The 14172-nt window shown below is 30.1% G+C and overlaps 2 protein-coding genes across 2 annotated transcripts; one reads left to right on the forward strand and one right to left on the reverse strand.

Moving 5' to 3' along the window:
• Positions 1-2126: 2126 nt before the first annotated feature.
• LOC114173872 (eukaryotic translation initiation factor 5A) lies at positions 2127-4007 on the forward strand. Its single transcript, XM_028058527.1, has 5 exons — positions 2127-2356; positions 2649-2771; positions 2873-2929; positions 3325-3399; positions 3630-4007. The coding sequence occupies exons 1-5, from the start codon at positions 2234-2236 to the stop codon at positions 3729-3731; spliced, it is 480 nt and encodes a 159-aa protein (XP_027914328.1). The 5' UTR covers positions 2127-2233; the 3' UTR covers positions 3732-4007.
• A 2191-nt stretch (positions 4008-6198) lies between these two features.
• LOC114169739 (isopentenyl phosphate kinase) lies at positions 6199-11549 on the reverse strand. Its single transcript, XM_028055024.1, has 12 exons — positions 11357-11549; positions 10839-11063; positions 10066-10163; positions 9114-9156; positions 8522-8583; positions 8346-8402; positions 7890-7925; positions 7732-7809; positions 7171-7237; positions 7030-7083; positions 6691-6794; positions 6199-6613 (listed from the first exon to the last, which is right to left on the reverse strand). Exons 1-12 carry the CDS (start codon positions 11442-11444, stop codon positions 6518-6520), a joined length of 1008 nt encoding a protein of 335 aa, XP_027910825.1. The 5' UTR covers positions 11445-11549; the 3' UTR covers positions 6199-6517.
• Between the last annotated feature and the right edge of the window lie 2623 nt (positions 11550-14172).

Consider the following 14172-nt stretch of genomic DNA (forward strand, 5'->3'; position numbering starts at 1 on the left):
AATTAATTATTGGAGACAAACAAACATGTAAAACAACAGTAGCCACAGATACAATTCTCAATCAACAGGGACAAAATGTAATATGTGTTTATGTAGTTGTTGGTCAAAAAACATCTTTTGTAGCTCAAGTGGTGACTACTTTACAAGAAAGAAGAGCAATTATATATATATATATATATATATATATATATATATATATATAAAGAGTAGTTGCTAATCATTTTCTTGCGGTTGTGAATGTAAGAAAATGTCTTCTTCTTCATGTTGTGTTTGTCAATATTCATACATAGAGATGCATTAAGTATTCTCCATGTAACATTAATTGCATATATTTTTTTTAAGTAACAACTTGATACTTGACACAACTTATTAGGCTTAAGTTAAATAAATTTTATCTAAATTGAAGAAAAAAACATAATCATAAGGTTGATGATCTATGTAGAGTTTCCATGTAGTCTTTCTAGAAGGGATGTTAGCGTGCAACAACATTAACATGTTCAACAATATACCTTTAATGTAGATAAATTTTTGTGAGATCTCTTTTAAAATAAATTAAAATGAAAATACTATGAGTGTAGAATAAATATTTATAATATTTGAATTGTAGTGCGAAGTATTTAAGAGTATATATCTTTATTGTTTATCCTAACATAAACATAGTAAAACCTTATAAAAATTAAACTTATCCTTCAAAGATTTATCAAGATTATTGTGTTATATATTTCAAATTCCTATTGAACTATGCACAAATATATAATTTTACCTTCAAAACATTCATTTATGTATAGTAGATATGCCATATCGACTAAAAATATAAAAAAATTATTTTCTAGTATATTTTTTCTTTTTACTATTCACTTATTAACTCTTTCAAATAAAGTGCCATCAAAACAATATGAATTTCTTTCTTTTGTTTTTTTTCCCACTTTCTAGCGTCTTAATCTTTTTCTCTTTATAATGGTCTCATCATATCAGTATTTTTCTTTTTCCAGATTCTATATACAAAAAAAGTAGATATCATACAATTTTTTTAATCATTGCTTTGAAAATGAACATACTTAAATGCAAAATCGGCTGTTGAGAACCAATTCTTTACTTATCCGATAAAAGTATTTTAAAATACCAAAAAAAATAAAAGAAAAATGAACATTGATGATTAATGGGTCCCAGAGACCACACGTGGCCACTCCTAGTTGTGGCGTTGAATGAACGCAAATCCATCACTGCACTGCATGAAGACTTTACTAAGGAATAAACCACTCCAAAAAAAGTTATATATTATATAAATTTTAGCTTTTTAGATTAATATAACTTTTGGGAAAAGAAAAACAAAAAAGTTGCAAATGCTTCAATATAGAAAATTTTTATTCTTATTTATTATAAGAATGAAATTTCACTGCAACATTTTCAATATCTTTTTTATAATTTTTCTTCATATATCATAATTTATTTGCTTTAAATGAAAAATATTATATATACATATTTAAAACATTTCTTTATATGATTGTTATATAACTATATTACAGATTTTGCGCACCTTAAAACACTGGTTAGATGCGAGTTTTACCAATACATAGCAACAACACACTTATATATAAAAAGTAACATTAAAAGATATAAAAGACATTGTATCAAATATTTTCATGGATCCATTGTGGTTTATCTTTTACAATTTTGAAGAGATACTTCAAAAACATAAGCCTTATAGCTAACTAATTCCATTCAGTTTTTACAACAGAAGATACAAGTCAGTACTACTTTCTTAAAAACTAAAATTCAACAATTTAAATTAGTTATGGATATAATTTATATAATTTAAATAATTAAAAATATTTTAATATTTTAAATGAAAAAAGCGAAATTTATAATTGGAAAAAAATTATACTGTTAATATTTTATTAAGTAAAGATTTTTTCTTATAAAAATAAAAGTATAAAAGATAATTAGAAAACTATATTTTTATTAAGAAAATAAAATAGTACAATGAAAAACAACATTAAAATGTGGTTACAAAAATTTTCTGTTATTTTTTAATTTTTACAAGATAAAGTAGAAGTTTCTAGGTGGGTTCAATATTACCTCAAAAAGACTTAATAGTTATCATCAAATAAAAGAAATAAAAGAAACGTGAGAACAAAAAAAAACAAAAATGTAACAATGTTCTTCTCAAGTGCCTCTATAAGAAGAAGAGCAGAGGCTTCACACATTATGATGCTTGTGAGGAGCCATAACCATGTCGGACGAGGAACACCACTTCGAGTCAAAGGCTGATGCTGGAGCATCAAAGACATTTCCCCAACAAGCTGGAACTATCCGCAAAAACGGTTACATTGTAATCAAGAACAGGCCATGCAAGGTTCGTTTTTTCCTTTTCTCTCAATGTTTATGGAAAAAATTATGATGCCCTTTTAGGTTTTTCACTTTTGATCGGGCTTGCACTGAATTTTTGTCCAAAGGTTTCTGTTTGTTAACTGGATCGAGACAATTGACGTGATTAATCAGACCCCACTTGGTTCTTTTTGATGAAATTGAGTTTCATGTGGAACTTTATCCCTTTCTGTGGCTTTTCCTCTTTTTAGGGATTTTGTTGGTTGAAAACTAGGTTTAAAGTTTTGGTTTTTATTGATGGGGTTGTGTTGCCTGGACAGGTTGTGGAGGTTTCAACTTCTAAAACTGGCAAGCATGGACACGCAAAGTGTCACTTTGTTGGAATTGACATCTTCACAGGCAAAAAGCTTGAGGATATTGTGCCATCTTCCCATAACTGTGATGTATGCATGAGTGTATTTTGGATTTGGGTTTTACCTTTTTAATTAGGCCACTAATATATGCTTATCATGGTATGATTTATGTATTTTTGTGGTTGCAACAGGTTCCTCATGTCAATCGTACTGATTACCAGCTCATCGATATATCGGAGGATGGATTTGTAAGATTTCAATCACACTTTATCTTTCACTCCTTCCCCTTTTCTATTGATACCCCAAAGTGATTTTCTATTGATACCCCCAAAGTGATTTTTGATGTGATGTAAATAAAGTTGTTTTGGTAGGTCAAATAGATATTTGATTTTCTTTGATTGCATATTTGGATTATTTTATTTCATGATCGGTTTTCTTAGAAAGTGATTGAATCAGACCAAATGATTAAAGTAAATAGATCAATGGTTGATCGTTGATGCATGTTTTAGAATAAACTGTATATGATTGAAATTTCATCCTTATCATATCTATGTATAGTTTTTTGGTTTCATTTTTCACATTCTCTTCTGATATGGTGACAATTGGTTAATAATGTTTGTTACCCTTTCATTGAATATGTTAGGTGAGTCTGCTGACTGAGAATGGTGGTACTAAGGATGACCTTAGGCTTCCAACCGATGAAAGTCTGCTTACGCAGGTTAGATTGGTTGATACCTATTCTGCTTTTTATGTTGAAATTTGCACAAAATTGTCAAATTATGGATATGAAGAATTAACATTTGATGATTGCATTATTTGTCCTTACAAAGTGAGGAATTTGGCATGATCTTGATCTTGATTTTATGTTAAACTTTCATGATTTGTTCCTTCTTAATACTGATCTTAATCTTCATGATCTTAATACTGATTTTAATCTGCATGATGCAGATCAAGGATGGATTTGCTGAGGGCAAAGATCTAGTTGTGTCTGTTATGTCTGCTATGGGAGAGGAGCAGATTTGTGCCCTTAAGGACATTGGTCCCAAGTGATAGTTCTATGTCAGATTAATGGTGAAAAGCTGAATGGTTAAAAGCTGAAGTTGTAACTGAGATGATATAGTATTTGTTTCTCTTTTTCTCTTTTATGTGGGTTTGTATGCTAAATCAGCCAAAAATTATGCCATTCTTACAAGATGTGGTCAAAATTGGATGGCTTTATTTGGGAGTCCTTGACCTATATTTTTATTGTGTTGGATATAGAACCATAAAATGTTAAATGTTATGTTTGGATGCTATTGGCAAGTTTTTCAGACCTTTTTCTGGTAAGATTTTCTTCATTATGATGTTTTTTAATTGCATTGAGAAAATATACGCTTTGCAAAGGGTTTGCTCTAATTTTGTCAAAAACTAATTGCTATTTCGTTATCAACCAAGTAGGTAAAACTCTCATTGTTTTCCATTAGCATTTTTATTAATCATCAGCTAGTTCTTCCTTTGTTGCACCATTCCATTGCGTTGAACTCTCTTTAAAACAAGTTTCATTAACCACAAAGCTACACTTTTCATAAATTTCAACCACAAAGTTGGTTTTAAGTACACAAGAATCAAATTCAACAATTTGACTTTCATCTTCCTTTGTAGTTTGTGGTAGTTCAGTCTTTATGTTTCTTTGAGCTTGATTATTTTTCCTCTGCCTTCTTATTCACCAAACCTTCTGATTCTCGTTTCCTCATTATCCCATTCCCTGTAGTAAGAAAGGGGAATCCCAATATGCATTCTCATCAAATTTTTTATCACTTAGTCACAATCAAATTTGCATAAAATTTGACACTTTTGTAACCTTTGGAGCTTGCAACATAGCTTAGGAAAATTCCCATTTCGTTTTTTTTTCATCCAATTTTGATCTTTTAACTATTGCATCATGGACATAGAAAATTGATCTTAAATTCTTCAATTGTTTTGTAGTGGGCATCACTCTTATCCAACATTTAATTGACGCTTCTCTCTTGAATAACTCACGTGAGTTGCAAATTTAAGAAATGCCATGTTGTAGAACAATTTTAACCAAAATTTTTTTCATAAGGTTAAACATCTCGCCATTTTTGTAACTATTTTGTTTTCTTTCCAAAACTTCATTCTATTATAAGACATTAGGACATAAATAACTGTTAATTGATAATTAATATATATATATATATATATTTATAAAATATATTGAATTCATTCGAGACATATTCATTCTCATTGTCTATTTTTATTTTAATCGTGTAACCATGTTGAGTCTCCACCGTAGTTTTAAGCATTTTAAGACATTGAAAGTTTCAGTTCTGCTTACTAAAAGATACGTCCATGTCATTATGGTAAAATCATCAATAAAAAAGTGAAGTGTTTGCTTTGACTTAAAGAAGTAATACTCATAAGAACACAAGTAATTATGAACAAACTCTAGTTTGTTATTTGTCTTTGTGACATCTAAAAAAGAGAAAGACCTTCTTTACATCTTCTCATATTGACAAGCATCATATAAACCATTAATATTACATATCACATACATGTATCTCACTATTTAATGAGTTTGCTAAAGTTTTAGTGCAATTATATTGAGGTGAACATATCTTTTATGCTATAATGTGAAATCACCTTGTTCGAATAACTTGAAAATATATTGAGTTTGTTCGAATATCTTTTATTGGAAAGTTATTATCAGATATTTCAACTTTAATAACTTGAAAATCTTTAGAGTCCAAAATAGTGCATCAATAGATTAGATATTCTCTTTTCAATAGTTAAGCCACACTAAATCCAAGTATGGAATGAAATAAACATCATGAATAAATTTTGCACCTTCACTAGGACATATTGTACAACCATTTAAACAACAATTGCATGCTTGAGTGTCTATAAACAAATGTTTTTTCAATTTGTGATTTCTCATCAGTGAAGTTGACCTGATGTTCTTCGTTCGTGTTGTGGTTGAGTTCAAATATGTTTAAATCTAGGTACCTCCTTTTATGTCTTTGACTTAATGCCATCATTACATTAAATTTGAGTATTTTTCTCCTTTAGATCACCACTTATTTTATAGTTTAACTTCTTTTTATTTTCTTGAATTGATTGTTTCCCTTTATGACTAGCTTGAAATCCACCTTCAATTATGTCATCCATTTTCATACTCTTAGTTTGCAATAAATATTTAATTCTTTCTAAATCATGTGACTTTTCAATAGCAATATCTTTGGCATCAAAGCTTTTGGATTGGCTAATCAACATTTTTCTACAACTTTGTGTCCTTTAAACCTCATCATATAATTTCATTTGATTAAATGGGACAACTTTGAAGTGTAGTTTTTTTGACAAACTTATTCTCCTTCATTTTCAAGATTCCAAACTATTTTTAAGAGTAAAAAACTTAATGGACCTTACCCTTTCATCAGCTACATATCTTTCAATCAATTCATATCATATTTGCTTAAAAATATTAAGTTTTGCAACTCAAGAAAGCAACACTGAGAAACACTTAAAAATACTGATGTAGCCAGACACAACTTGCATAAGCAACATAAGTTACTCAACAACTTTTACAGAAATATTGTATTTCCTTGAAAATTTGGCTTGTAATCAAGTCTACTGACATCAAGTAATCCATGTAGCTAATTTTGACAGCACCGAATAAAATGAGAAGTTACAAATGGTCGAGTAATTCGTTCATTTAGCATTTGACACATGATTTTTGAGTTGTATTGTTTAGATATACAACTCATACTCATGATGTGACCAAAAGCTACTACTTCATGTTGATTGTTGAAAACTAAGCAAAAGATTTTGTCATGGCCGATTTATTTCAAGGACCGAACAACAGTTCCAAGCCAGTCATCAGGGATGCTGCTTCTCAGATCTCCATTTAAGGCCCTTAACGAGTGGCTTGTAGCTGCCTGAAATTGCAGCCAAAGGTTTCAACATTAAAAGTTCTGACATAAAACACAAACAAATCAAATGTAACAAACATTACCTTAACAATGTAGACATCAATTCCATGTTTTGCTATCATTGCAGCTTCTGATATCTTTGTTTTCATCCCACCAGTTGTATCATGAGCAGCAACTGTTAGTTCAACTGTGGAGAACACATGTCAGGAAAATGCATTCCATCATATATTTCAGCTCAATTTAAGCCCTCAAAAGAAATAACCATAAAGAAAGGAATAACTAAGTCATTGTGTGAATGTATAAAAATTCTTCTTAGAACAGTTGCTGGACTAATAATTTCTGAAACTGCCCCATTGCAAAATTTATCAGACCAAATAATAGAAGGGGAAGAAAATGAATATTGATTTGCCAAATCTGCTCACTTGAGTTCTGCAACTTCGGTTTTACAACTGACCAGCTTCCATCATCAGCAACAGCTGTCACAACAGTTGAAAATGCTCTTATAATACCCAGTCATGAAGATATTACACCATATTCAAGATCATATATGCAACAAAGCTTACCAATCTCCTTTAAGAGTATTGCATCAGGTTCTGTTGGAGGGCGATCATATACCCCATATACATCTGTCTTTGAGTCATATTTAATGGAAAACACTCATGTAATGTCTTCTAAAATATTTTATATATATATAATTTGTGATAGAATGATTAGTTTGTTCCATGATAATTCAAAATTTTGGTTTTGCAGATGTTGCATATTTGTAATGTTTGCTAACAACTCTTTAACATCAAGTGCATGTTTGCTACAGATTTAAACCAACGTAAATGTCAGGCTGCACATGTTTGAAGGCACTTTTATTTGCACCAAACATTTTTTTGTCTCATCTGGAGATTTGCATGGGGAGGAAATTAAAACATAGAACTTTGTGATAGCTAAACTGCTCTCAGTAAATGTGGTGAGAAATGAAAATAAAAAGTTGAGGTATTCATCATTTGGAAATATGAATGGAACTCTATATCAGACACTAACTAGAAAACTATTTGGTTTGGTATGTTCAGAAAGAGCTTATATCTGTTGAAATTAAAGAATAAAAATTGTTGCAAATGATATACAAAGGATACCAGAAAAACAACATATTTAGGCTTTGAGTACGCTGCCAGATGACTTATGATAACATCTCCACTCAGAATAGTGCATCCCTGAAAACAAACTAACTTAAAATGCCATTTCCATTGATGGTGAATAATGAACAATAAAACGGAATACACTTAGTCTCTACCTGAATCTCATCAAGCACTGCATCTCCATGCAGAACCTAGACAAATATAAGAGGTTAATGTTATTCAAAGGGGAAAACAAAAAAAGAAAACAATTACATTGCATAAAGAATAATATAGTACTCAAGAAAAGAGTGCATTGCTGGGAACTATGACCCATTTTGGTTTAGCTTCTAGCTTATGGGAGCAATTCAACTGAGACAAGTAATTCATTTCTCACATACAAAATAACTCCTGGAAGTTCATTGTGCTTATGAAAAAGATAACGATGTTTTTGAAAAAAGTGCATAAGTTGATTTTAATTTATGCTAAATGTTTGATTTATTTTATCTTCTTCTGCAAGTGCTTGCTAAAGATTATCCAAACTGTATCTCTATGCAACAATGAGGAAAGTTAAAAGGGTAGAAAACTGTTTAAAAGCTTCATAGTAGTGAAATAAATTTAACATTCACTCTTACCGGTGTAAAACCAGAGTCAATTGCCTTAGCCACTGAAGATAAATCAGCTGAAGATATCTGCACATGTTGAATACAAAGCTAGATCAGTAACATTTAATATAATCTGACAAACAAGTCTACAATTTATTATGTTGATGAGTATGATCTGGAATATATCCAGTTAAAAGTTTACTAACATGTCTCTCACTGGTGAACCATCCACATGAGAAAGGTGACATTCCAATTGAAGGAATGCCCTCTGCAGAGAGAAACGAATATCTTTTAGAACGAATTCCATTACTTTGCAAAGAACATGAAGCCAATAAAGGGGGTTAAACAGAATAACAGATAGCGGCAGGTACTAAGATTCAGTTGAAGGGTAATTATCATTGTTGTAGATCTTACATTGACTACAAATATGACCAAATTAAAATATAGAGTAATGAAGCTAGATAGATGTCACATTAGTAAGATAATGAAGCTAGGAAGATGTCACATTAGGAAGATGTCACAGAAGACTGATGGAGATAGACAACAACCATGTGAGCCAAATAATGAAGCTAGGAAGATGTCACAGAAGACTGATGGAGATAGACAACAACCATGTGAGCCAAATCTTAATATGACTGAAAAGTTTAAATGTATATCATGTTACCATGATAACATTTAGTACATTCCTGAGGACCAACTACATGAATCTAAAGGCATAGAGGTTTGACACAAAAGATAAATACCCAATGCTCTGATACAATGTGTAGTCATATTAGATAACAACAATTGCAAAACTACCTCTGGCTAGTGCTCTAACAATTTCCAGATTAAGAGTGGTTACCTGAAGTTAAAAGCAAACAGAGTGATAAGAACAGAGACAATTCTCATTCTGAAAGTAATTAGCATAAACAGTTTATTAATATTGAAAAAAGATGTTCTTCAAAATAACCAAGGATTATAAAAAATTCAGACCAAACATATCTAAGTAAAAATAAAAATAAAAATAAAAATAATTAAATTATCATAACACTCTAGTGATACCACTTTGCCAATTTCCTCTAATATATAAAATATGGCACTGATGGAGATCCAATCTTTCTTTCTTACATTGGGGTATGCGAGACTGCACCAACCAATCATCCCTTAGGTGATATCTCACACTTGATTAATCTCCTCTATTGATGAGAAATATATCTACTGCTTACAATCTAAACTTTGATAATTATGGTAGACCCTAAAAATATATTCATCATGAACCATATTCTAGATGATGTCAGACATCATGCCACCAGTCAAATTTTCCCTTTTTACATAAAAAACTGTCATCTCCACATGTTAGATTCAGAATGCTTCTTTCTCAGGATTGGTAGATTTTGAGGGCCAGAGCTTCAACTATTAACAAAATGTTTAATGATTTATGCAATAATAGTACAATTCTACAACTTTGACGTATATTGTAACATTAATAACAAATCACTTCATAAACCATTATGGTTACAGATTAGAACATATAAGATCCCCCAAAAATAACTAGAAAGAGCTTATCATCTGCATTTAAACTGAGTTTGGAAGCAAAGAATTTCGAGTTTTCACTGTGAAATGTAGGAATAAGTTTTTTATTATCAACTTGGATCTGGACAAGAAGTTTATTCCTAGGTGCTAGGTACAGTGATATAACAGTCTAAATGTCATACTTCTCTAGACAATCTGAACAAATACAACTGCAGATACCTTGCCAACAATTACTTACAGATATTCGGGTAGCAACAAAGCCTCCTTTGACAAGAGGTTTATTCAATTGCCCCTTGTGGACACCAGATTTGCTAGCTTGGAAGTGCCCAAAAGAACCTGAGATAACCACAGGTTTAAGGACAAAATATTGTTAATTCAGAGAACTCCATCCATCCAACGCAACAGATAATACTAAATTTCTATAACAGTTTTAACTTGAATAATTTAAAAGAAATAATAGATTACAAACATCAAATTGGTCTTCCATTTATAAATACATCAAATTGATACACAAGATATGTGTGCCAATTTTGCATCAATATGGTCATTTAATGCCATATTTTCTTTCACTTTTTCATTAAATGGATCCTTAAAATAACATCAAATTGGTCCATGAAGGACAAATCTTATGACATAAACTATCATTAGAGGATTAATTTGGTGTCATTGATAGTGGAAAACCGATGTAATGTGCGACAACAAAATATTAAAAGAAAAAAACTAATCTTCCTAACATTTCTAGTTTTCAATTTTCATGCACTATCAATATAAAGTTCTTATGCCATCAACCAATTGAAAACCATCCCCGAGTATGAATTTTAAAGTAGTTAATATAAAAATCGGTAAACTTAGTTTTATATGACAATATATGATTACACGAGGTTGTAAAATGCCTTTAACTTGTCGGTGTATTCACTAATCTAATTGAATTCTTATTTTTATTATGATTACTAGAAAAAAAATAAAAGTTTACTTCAAAACAAAGATAAAAAGAAAATGAACTCAAGGAACCTGCTCCATGAACCACAATGAAAGGGCTACATTCCATGGCAGAATGATCTCCAAATTCTTCCGGGTTGCAACAGATTTCTGATCCTCCAGGTCTCTTGCTCCAATCCATCCCAAGAGGCTTCTCAGAAGATGCAATCATAGCTTGCCTCAGCTGTCCTGAAACCTTCTGAAGAATCTCCTCATTTATCATCTCCAATTCATTTTTGCAAGTGACTGCAGCTCCTCCTGAATACCCCACCAAAAGCATTTCAACTTTTTCACTGATTGAAAACCCTCAGATTGAAGCAGTCCATGTACAACATTAAAGGGTCTCATCCAAATATTTTAAGAACAGAACAAACACTCTTCTGGGTCTGTCTGTTTAGTCAATAAGAGACACCCCAGACGCTTATATGCAAGAGAAAATAAAGACTTTGACATGGAAGAGGGTAGCAGCATTGTAAAGCAACAATCTTTGGAAAGAAAATATGCAAATAATAAAAAGGAGTTGAGATACAAAAGCCCAGAGAGTGTGATACCGAGTTTGACTATGCAACGGATTGGTTGAGTGAAAGGAGAAAGGGGTGATGAAGTGAGTGTTTGGCTCTCATTCTTGTTCTTCTCCATTACCCTTCTCCGATTCTCAACACCCTCTACTTCACGGATCAAAGATGTTTAATCTTGTGTAATCTGGCCACAAGTTAACTATCTTTTCATGGTTTAACTTAAATTTTTATTTTTTTTAATTTTCAAAGTTAAGTAAATGGTTAATGCTGGGTTGATGTATCTGGTGCATGCAACTCGCTGGAGTATAAGAATAATTTTTTATAGTCCTATTTCGTCCAAAATGGTTAAGTTTGTCATTCAATTTTTAATTTTAATTTGATTATAATTTTTAAAAAAATCGATGAAATTTAGTTATATTTGATAAATTTTTTAAAATAAAATAAAACTTTTTGTCAAAATTAACACTAAAATTAGGTTAATTATATCAATAAAATAAATAAATAAAATTTAATAAATATGATCAAATTCATCAATTTTTAAGAAATTAGAAAGACTAAAAACAAATCGAACACCTTAATATTTCTTTTGGAAAAAAATAAATAAAAAATAATTAAACCATTTCGATTAGGTCTCTTTACATGTTATATTTTTGGAGACAATGTTAATAGCTAAATATCAGTTTATTTTTCTTTTAAAACATGTCACCGTTTTCTTCTATTTTTTTTTCAAACACTTAATATAAATAATAACTGATAAATTTAAAATATTTAATTAAGTTTTAAAGTTTTTATGAATTTATTTATTTTTAATTGAGTTTCTATTATTTTTTTTTTCTACTTAATCTTTATAATGTTTTTAGGTAAGTGATGTAGTTTTTATTTTGCTTATTTATTTTTTTAATATAAAGTCATTATAAAGATATGTAAAGTATAATTTTTTTTCTTTTCACCGAATGAAGTGATATTTTTGTTTGTTTGTCTTAACACATTTTTTATAAATGTGTTTTACTACTTTAATACAAAAACTGTGTATAATTTATAATTTTATATATATATTATATAACTTCACATTTTTCTAACACATATGTAATCGATAGTAGTCACATTACTCAAAGAAAAAAAAATAGTTGGTGCAACTCAATTAAAAAATATACCAATTTGAGTATTAAATACATAAAAAAATCATAAACACTCGATTATATAATTTTTTGTTATTTTAAAAATTTATTCTAATATTTTATAACGTAATTTATTTGGATTATATTTTTAAAATGATTTTTCATTTAATTTATATTTCAAAAAATAATTTTATTTAAAATTTATAAAGAATTAAAAATAAATTTTTTACTTATAAAATGTAACAACTCAAGAAAATATATTATTATTACTATCTTGATCATAACATGTTAAGTATAAAAAAGATCTAATACATGTAAAGAGGGTATTGTCACATTCCTTTCTATTCAAAGTTTTTAAAACAAAAATACAAAAGTCATCAAAATCCTTCATATCATATACAAGACTAATGAACTACACCAAAATATACGTCAATTCTAAAAATAACAATTTAAGCATAGCTCATCTTATTGATTACCTTCACAATTACCTACAACCTCGCTACTCATACCATAAAAGTGGTCATTATAAAAAAGCATAAACAACCAATAAACAAAGGAGAATAAGTTAAATGATAAACTTCAAAATGATGTCCCTAGCGAATGCACAACACTAGAATCACTTGCCATAACCTTCCTCTCTAAGAATGATATAACCATACGACCAATCACAACATCCAAACACTATATCACATTTCATTTATGTTGGAACACCTCCGTGAAACGTTTACCTCAATCACATAATTAATCTCCCCATAATTTTCTTCTCAAAGACAACACCTTTAAATTTTATAGACTCGCGTAGCGACAGCGAGTAGCCCTTGAAGGTTCACTCGCTCAACAATTGGGTGTCTCGTCCAAGGAGTCCAACATTGGAACCAAATTCAGGATAATAGGCTAGCAAGAGTTTACTTGAATTTGGCGTTCACCTGACTCTTTGCCAAACCCATTTTTGACAATCACTCATTAGTAAAAGGGTTTGTTCAAACAGTATGAATAACACAAACAACAAAATATTATAATTCGACAGAGCCAAACACACCAATTATTCATCTCATGCTTCACACAATTCACAAACATATAAAAAACATGATTTAATTCAAAGTATCAACGTGAAATACACATTCCAACCATTCAACCATACCAACCATAAAACAAATCATAACATGCATACTTATAACCTTAAATAACCTATGGTTCATTTCAATCACAAAGCCACAAGACAAGCATGCTAAATTCAATACACCGTCAAATTTACAATCACCACTAAAAAAGAAAATCAAGCATTAATTAGTTATAATTAGCTTTCCTCACCTGAGATAAATTTCCTTTCTCACATTATTGCTCCATAGAACTATATACAACACGGGATCACCTAACACAAGCAATAAAAACCCCGATTAGAGTTTTAAGCATAACATCATGATTATAGAGCAACAAAGATTCACCAAGAACAATCTTGAGTCACATGCATTGCCCTAAAGCTCACATGCAACCTAAGAACTAAATGCCTTAAAGTGGAAAAAATGAAAACCGACTATATTCGACTTTTGATCAGATTATTACGTAGAGTGTTTCTCACTAGAAATGAACCTATAGTTCTTGGTCTTCAAATAAATGAAGATTGGGGTTAGAAATCTAGAGAGAAGGTATAGAGAGATAATGATTTTATAAACAATAAGTTTTAGTTATTAGAAATCTATTTATATTTTAAACCTTTTATTATTAAAATAT

Source organism: Vigna unguiculata, chromosome 2 (genome assembly GCF_004118075.2).
Source record: "Vigna unguiculata cultivar IT97K-499-35 chromosome 2, ASM411807v1, whole genome shotgun sequence".
NCBI lineage: Eukaryota > Viridiplantae > Streptophyta > Magnoliopsida > Fabales > Fabaceae > Vigna > Vigna unguiculata.